This window comes from Anarrhichthys ocellatus, unplaced genomic scaffold (genome assembly GCF_004355925.1).
Source record: "Anarrhichthys ocellatus isolate YVR2014 unplaced genomic scaffold, GSC_Weel_1.0 scaffold32, whole genome shotgun sequence".
NCBI lineage: Eukaryota > Metazoa > Chordata > Actinopteri > Perciformes > Anarhichadidae > Anarrhichthys > Anarrhichthys ocellatus.
In genome coordinates, this window is record NW_022280062.1 from 831842 (window position 1) to 839896 (window position 8055).

The 8055-nt window shown below is 43.4% G+C and overlaps 1 protein-coding gene across 3 annotated transcripts in view; it reads left to right on the forward strand.

The window, feature by feature from the left end:
* Positions 1-7749, forward strand: part of agap3 (ArfGAP with GTPase domain, ankyrin repeat and PH domain 3) — a 108997-nt gene extending 101248 nt beyond the window's left edge. For all 3 annotated transcript variants that reach the window (XM_031865250.1, XM_031865251.1, XM_031865249.1), the window contains exons 17-18: positions 3405-3660; positions 4686-7749. In XM_031865250.1, the coding sequence (XP_031721110.1) occupies positions 3405-3660; positions 4686-4916 (487 nt within the window). In that variant the 3' untranslated portion in view covers positions 4917-7749. The remainder of the gene's footprint in view (positions 1-3404; positions 3661-4685) is intronic.
* Positions 7750-8055: the final 306 nt, after the last annotated feature.

The window sequence follows — 8055 nt, forward strand, 5'->3', positions numbered from 1 at the left end:
TGTGTGTGTGTGTGTGTGTGTGTGTGTGTGTGTGTGTGTGTGTGTGTGTATAAGAGTAACCATCGGTTCAATTTCCTAAATATCCCCCCATGCTGTGAAAATTCCCTCTCCTTTCCCTCTCCACCTCCCCTCCTACTCTGTCCTGGCGCTTTGACATGCTAAATCTGCTGATTTTATTTTTCTTCCTCCTGCGGTGAGGAAGTGTCCTTTTCAAGGGTCTCAGTTTTCCCCCTGACCGTCTAAACCCGACCTCTGTTTGGATTGTTTTTTTCTATTGCAAACAAAAGACAGAGGCAGGATTACCATTTCACTTCCTTTCACGCTCTGGCTTTCAAGTGGCAGAGGTTTAGGAATTTTCCCCCAAAAACAAAAAAAAAAACTCTGTCCGGCTGGTTTTGCTTTTTGTAAAAGTAGACGACGTAAAAAATAACTGTGGTTGAATTGAGAGCTCAGCATCAGCAGTGAGTGAGGCCTTTTTTTCCCCCTGCAGGTCTTCGGGGCTGATTTTCGTAGCGGAGGCTAACAAAGTGTCCTCAGGGCTCCTTTCTGAGATGTTGACGTCTTCTTAATGGCTCTCCTCAGCCTTTTTGTTTCGCATCTCGCTGCTAACTTTCTGCCTCATTTAGCTCATATCAATTCACTGGGCTCTACAGATTCAGCATCTCATTCATGGTCCAGCTTTCTGAAACAAACTTTGCACAACAGCTCTAAGTGATTGATTTTAACCATGCTCACATTTTTGTTAAAGGTTGTAGATTTTTTTGATTTTTTTTGCCTTCAGGATTACAGTTAGTTAGAGAGTTTTTAAACATACTTTATCCTCTTTGGCAGTAAAAAACAAAAACACTTGTTTTCAAAGAGTCCACCGGAAATAAGAGGGGAGGGCAGAACGGCCCCTTCCTGTTCTGAGCAGTCCTCTGGTTCTAAGGCCAATTGATTTGCTAACAGGCTTGTCCACACATAATGACTGAGTGGGGATTGATGGAGGTCTTACACCATAAAACTCTGAGCCACTGCAATTGCCTGCCATTAGGGCTGTATTGTTGCTCACATAATACCCCGTATACCCTTAAGAAAAGATTGTCTGATGGGTAAATGGGTAAAGGACTTTCCCCTCCACGTTTTCCTCGAGGTCATAATAAAAATGCACCCGTATGCTTATAAACGCAATAGAGTTAGGATGATTTTAAAGATGTGGGTTAAGTTGCTTTACGAGCTTCCGTTGGCGTTTCGCAGTTAATCAATCCGTGCCGGGGAGCTGATAAAGTCCTGCACCTCTTCCATCATATCCTTAACTCCTGCAGTTAGGGCCGGTGCCAGGCTCCTCTGTGCAAGACAGACTGCTCTGTGAAGTGAGCCTGGCAGCTGACATATGAGTCTGAAAATGGTTGCTGTCTGTGGTAAGTTGGCAGCCCTGACACCTAGCTGCTATAAGGTCGTAATAGAGGAGAGTGACTAATGTTGAACTGGCTACTATTGTTAAAGCTGCTGCTGTAATTGAACATGTGCTATTTGGGGACGTGCTCAGGTCAGTTCACACAAATGACGAGATTACCTATTTTATCTCCTTTATTTTCTAGTGGTTCTAGTTTTGGGTTTTTACTCAAGCAGGTTTTTGAGGTATCACCCTGACATTGTCCTAATTGCACTTTTTCAGCAGGCACTATATCATCATTAGAAAGTCTATCCGGCGAGGTGTGTGGGTTATCTAGAGTAACTACAGGGCATTGTTTTAGGAGGGAGATATTGCTGTTTATTTATTTTTTAAAGGATAAGGCTGGAAATATTCTTGGTTTTTTAAATTTTCTACAAATCCCATGAAAAGTTCAGAACTAACAAGTTGATTTTACTAAAGAGTATCGTCTGAGGAGCCATAGACCGTCACTGTTGTTCAATAACTCTTAAGAAACTTCAGAGTATCAAATGTGTATTGATCCACAGCTGAAAATAGTCCCCAACAAATGCACCATTTACTGCTGTGTGAGTAACATTTAGTAAAAACTACAGTGCTCTGACGTTTTAAGAAATTACTGAGCCTTTTAAAAAAATGAAACCAAAAATGTGTGAGCTGGTTTTCAGTCGATGTAAGCACGGGGCTGAGAGCCACAGAGTATAGGGAAGACTGAAATATTGTGTGTGTGTGTGTATGTGTGTGTGTGTGTGTGTGTGTGTGTGTGTGTGTGTGTGTGTGTGTGTGTGTGTGTGTGGCTAAATAGGGCTTTTGTAAATTGGGGGGAACCAACCCTTTAATATATGATGATAAATATATAATTGAATGTGTAGATGGGATGTTTCTGGTTGATTTTGGTAATTAAGTTGTACCGTTGGAGTTTGTTGTCACTGTGATTATGATGAAACGGAATTGAAGTGAGCTTGATTGTCAGCTTGCACTTGGCTGCAAAGCCTCGGCCCGTTGATAGAGTCCCATGAGAGCCTTGTCACTCTCGCCAGCGTCTCCGCTTCAACTTATCCGTGCAAACCTTCTCCTTTCTGTCACTCACCCGCGAATCCAAACAACAGCCTCTTTCTGCTCCCCTTATCACGCTGGCTGACAGGGTCGCGGGGTTAGTGCCACACTGGGCATGCTCAGTCATTCACATATTGATTTTTTATTTTATTTTTTTTTCCCTCTTTCTTATTTGGACAGTTTGTATGTGGGCAGAGAATGAAATGGGGGGGGTCAAGATGGAGAGCAATAGATATAATTCTGCCTGGCGATAGAGGACGGAGCCTTCCCTCTGCCTCTATTCTCTGCTGCATGCTGGAGTGGAGGAGCCCCGCATCCCGCTGTCCCTCTCTGGCTGCCATTCAGCCCCATCGATCTGACTCAGGGCCCAGCCGCCCCGAGGGAGACCGGGGCTTTGGAGACACACACTGCCTCTTTTGTGGAGGGGATCCACCGGTTCAGACTGACAGCCGACAGCGCTGATAAAAAACTACGTCCCCCTCCTTCCTGTATTGTCAGCAGCAGACACGCTGTTCGAGATGTGTAACCTTTAGAAAGCCGGCCAGGCTCTAACCGTCTTGCTGTCGACCTTAATCACTAGAAAAGTGGAATATTGCCCAAAGCGTCGCAGCCTTTGGCATTCTCTCATCTCTGCAGCCAATCTCGCTGTATCGTTTCCCGCTTTGATAGAGGAGGCGAGTGGCTTTCCTGTGCTCTAATCATTTAGAAACTTCACTTAAGTGAGTCTCTAAGACCAATTACTTCAACACTTCCCGTATGTGTCTACATTCTACCTTTGCCACATGGCTTTGTCTCAAGATCACTGCCTCTGGCTTATGAGATGTGTGTTTAAAAGTTCTTTAACTCATGTGCTAAGTTGCTCATAGTCGTGCACATATGTTCGCCATGATTTACCGCGCCATGACCTGCAGCATCCCTGTCATTCACTTCTCTCCAGGGAGGAGAAGGAGCGCTGGATCCGAGCCAAGTACGAGCAGAAGGTGTTCCTGGTGGGGCTGCCCCAGTCCGACGTGCCCCTGGGGCAGCAGCTGCTTCGGGCAGTGGTGGAGGACGACCTGAGGTTGGTGGTGGTGCTGCTGGCCCACGGCACCAAGGAGGAGGTCAACGAGACCTACGGGGACGGAGACGGACGCACCGCTCTGCACCTCTCCTGCGCAATGGCCAACGTGGTGATCACGCAGCTGCTCATCTGGGTGAGTTGGCCTCTCCGGCTTTGAGGGTGAACGGTCAGAGGTGGATGAACGTTGTTATTGTAGGCATTTAGTGTTTGGGTAAGTGATTTTAGGAGTTTAAGTGTGAAAAGAAAGACTTCCCAACAACCTGCAAACCTCTTTAACATTACCAGATGTGCCAGTTTCTCATTCAAGTGTCTAAAAATGTTAAATGATTGGGATTTTTATTGTTCAATTATATTTTCTGCAAGTTTAATTTAAAAGGAGCCGTTCCTTAAAGGAAGTAACTGCCTATAAAACTTAACACAACTAACTCAACTCTAACTAAAATGAATGTCACAGCTACAGTTGGTGTTAGATTGCACACTTCTTTCCAAGAAACACCCGAGGAAAGTGCTGAGAATCTGCAGACTCGTAAAATAAAGCGTTACCATTTATTTCCCAACCTGACCGTTTCAATGCTGTTTTAAAGCTCGCTCCACGCTGTTAGGAATAAATGAGAATTACTGAATCATCTATTTATTTTGTTGCCCTTTGACAGCAGTCCATTTTAAGTCTAAAAATATAGCTTTTTAAATGTACCGTGTTAATTCCCAGGAGGATGCTAAAACCCCAATTTTTAACAGAAAATACATCTACCTCAGTAGTAAGACATTAGATGGAAATAGTAGCCACATACTCATTATGACTCACCCAAAAGTTTTTGTGCTACCTGTTCGAGGAAGATCAGTGCAGGTTGCAGTAAACAAAGACGTCTTGCGATAGACGCAGCTCTGATTGTAGACAGTGAAGAGAAAAATGGAGGAAGAGAAGGCGGAAACTATAATGAGCTTCTGATTAGAATCCGAAAGAATAGTTCAACTACACCGTGCTTGCATTGCATTTTGTATTCAATCAAATAAAGCATATTAAATGGAATTCTCATACTGTTTGTATGACCATTTATTAAATCTTGATACATGTCTGTAAATTCCTTGGAATTTCCCCCAAATATATACAAATCTTATGTCTGATCTGCCTTTCCTACCCGTCATCTTCTCCCACAGTACGGTGTAGACGTGAAGAGTCGTGACGCTCGTGGCCAGACCACGCTGTCCTATGCCCGGCGAGCCGGCAGCCAGGAGTGCGGCGACATCTTACTTCAGCACGGCTGCCCCAACGACACGAGCAGCCTGACGTCCGTGGCCACGCCCAACATGAGCCGCCGCAACCCCAACCCCAACATCAACAACAACAACGCCCAGTGTGAGCTCAACCGCAGCATCAGCATCATGTAGGAGCCGACGAGCAGCCGCGGACAAACGCACGAAAGAACCCGAAACCCGCTCGCCCCCTTCCCCAGCATTTCCTCCTCTGTGTGACCCAGAATCAGTACCAACGGAGAGAAATCCGGAGCGACGGACTCATTGTTTATATTCCACTATGCCGAAAGAAGTGGCTGTTCAGACATTGTACATTGTTTGTTTTATATTATTATTTTGTATTCGTTAAATTTGTTCAATCTTGGTCTGAAATGATCACGATCAGCTTTAAGCTCTTTGTTTTTTAAGCGCCAACCAAACAAATGACTTACTTTTGCATTCGTACCTTCCCTACGAAAAGCATTTCCCTAATGCTTGAACATTTCCTCTTTATGTCTTCCCCTTCCGCGACGCGAACCGGTTTTATAATGAGCTTGAAATGAGAAACTTCCTTCAAATTTCCAAGGCTAAAGCATAATAATAAAACTGTGAGGAATATTGTACAAGTGACAAAAACACTGATGTGGGAAAGAAACTAAACCTTCCATGATCTCAATGGCTGTTGCAGCTTTAGTAATGATGCATGTCTTCAACACGGCGATCAAACTCGTGACACACTTTTCATATACAAAGGCAAAGCAATTATAATTGAAGAGTCCAAATGATTTAGACACGTAATTCACAGGAAAATGGGTTTGGATCATCATAAAGGAGTTAATTGCAGAATTCCTATCGGGGGAGAAAGTGAGTCATTTCCTTCGCCTCCCTTGTCGTGATCCACCAGTGAAAGTGTCCGTGACTATAAAGGAATTAAGGGGCACAATGTTTTATTACCATCGAGCCACGTGGCTTCGTAAGCGTGCCTCTTCAATCAAAATTCATTCAAACTCAAACGTTTGATTGAAACAGTGAAAATCGTACCGTTAACAACGTCTTTGTTGGAGTAATTTTTCCCCGATTGACTAGATTGTGCTGTTGATTGTTTGACATAGATAGATAGATACTGGAATATCCATTCTCCTCCTGTGGCCAAAAAGGCTGTATAAGCGGTACTCTCCAGAGCGTTTCCTCTTTTGTTGCTGTGAAATACACATATGGTACAGTGTGTGTGTGTGTGTGTGTGTGTGTGTGTGTGTGTGTGTGTGTGTGTGTGTGCGCGTCCATGCATTACTGTTCGACACGCTTACGTCTTCGTCTGTGACCGCGTGCAGCAGAGAGCGACCAGGCATTTTAGTTCATAAACCTCGAGGAGACACCTGCAGTGCAAGATGAACATACCTGTGTTTTAATGTACAGCCGTCTGTAAAAAAAAAAAAGTAGTTCTTGTTCATTCACCTTACTCCTTATAAGAAACAGTCTCTGACTTTCCTTTTTTCCTTAAACCTGTGTGTCAGCCTAAGAAGCGTGGAATTAACAAAAATGCATTTAAGTGACAGAAGTGAGACATTTAGGGATTGAAAATGAGCAAAAGGAGATTTATAGAGGGATGTTACATTAGTTTGCCTCTCTTTGCGTTAATACAAATGTACAGTACACTGACATGATAAACAGATTAATTTATAGTAACGGTAAGAAGTTGCAGTTTGCTTTTTGTTCAACTGCCATTTTTAAGGTTTTTAACCATCTTGATTTTATGGGTTTACAAAGGCAGGATGTGTGTTTACAGAGCAAAGTTTTTGTACCTTATGTTCAGGATTCTGTTTCATGTTTTTGAAGATGTGGTCAAAAGAGGATGTTTGTAAATCGATGAGATAACGACATAGTAAAAGAATAGTTTGACATTTTCTGGAAATATGCTTTCTTGATCAGAAGATCGATGGCACTCCCAGGTCTGTGTTTCATTCGGAGCTGATGCCAGAAGGCGATTAGCTTAGCCCAGCAAACAGTTAGCCCAGGCTTAGCATAAAGTCGCACCAAGTTACTCACTCTAAAACTCTTTCAGTGTTTGTTCAAATCAAACAAACAAGAAAGAGCATGTTTATTTTTAAGCTCCAGAGGTGTTTGTGGGCGGATTTTCGAACACGCCAACTGTATCTCCCTGCTCGCGGCCTTTATGCTAGCTAGGCTAAGCTAACAGCCTCCTGGCTCTAGCTCCATACTCAACGCACAGGCAGGCCAGCGGCATTGACCTTCTCATCTAACTCTCAGCAAGAAAGCACATTTCTCAAAATGTCTTTCTATTTCTTTGAGACATCCCAAAACCGACCACACATTCAACCACATAGCTTCAGATGGATGTGTGCTGTGCAGTGGTACCGGCCTTATTTCTGATTTCTACTTGACCAATTTATTTCAATGAGTACGTTTCAGTGTCCGAGGGGATTACTGAGAGGAGTATATAGTGACTACCTGAACCCTTATTTACATAATGTAGATGATGAAGAAAACACGAGAGACCTGCCTGTCCCCCCCCCCCAGACACAACATGGACGTGTAAATATTAGCTTCATGCTTTTATCTGAAGACGAGCTCCTCCTCGAGAAACAAGCTAAACTGGTTTTAGGTCAACGGTCCCTTTTGACCCACGAACCATATTTTGATATGTTGTTTTTTTCTGTTTCTCCTTAGGCATATTTTTACGGTACTTCTGTTTGGTCTCGACCATGAACCGACCATCTTTGGTACTTGTGTATAATGATGTACATTTGACATATTTATAATGCAGTTTGTAAATATCTTTTTTTTGTTTTTTGTTTTGTTGTTCAAGTTAATTTTCCTATTGTAATTCCTTTTTACGTTGAGAACGTGAAACGAAGCAAAAGCTAAAGAGTAACTTGTTGTACGCTTGGATGCTCAGCTGACTGTTGACCTATTAATAAACACTCAAATAAAAACGATGTAGCCTTCCCTGCATTTAGGGGAAAATCAACACATCTGTCTAGTGTGTGTGTGTTCATCCGTCATCCATCCGCGCATGACCTTTTGACGAGGTGAGACGCTCAAATTAAAAGCATCACTATCCCTTCATCTAGCGCTACCATTTCATGTTCTTCCCCTTTTGCATGTTCCTTCATCAAACTCCCTGGAGAAATCCGACATCACCGGAAGGAGTTCCCGTGAATGTGTCCGAGGCAAATCATTTGAGCCTATCTGGAGGTAAGTAAAGCAGCCTGTCTCCGCTTCCTGCTTGTGGGACCCCCAACAGTTCGCTGAAAGAGGATTAAGATAAAGAAGC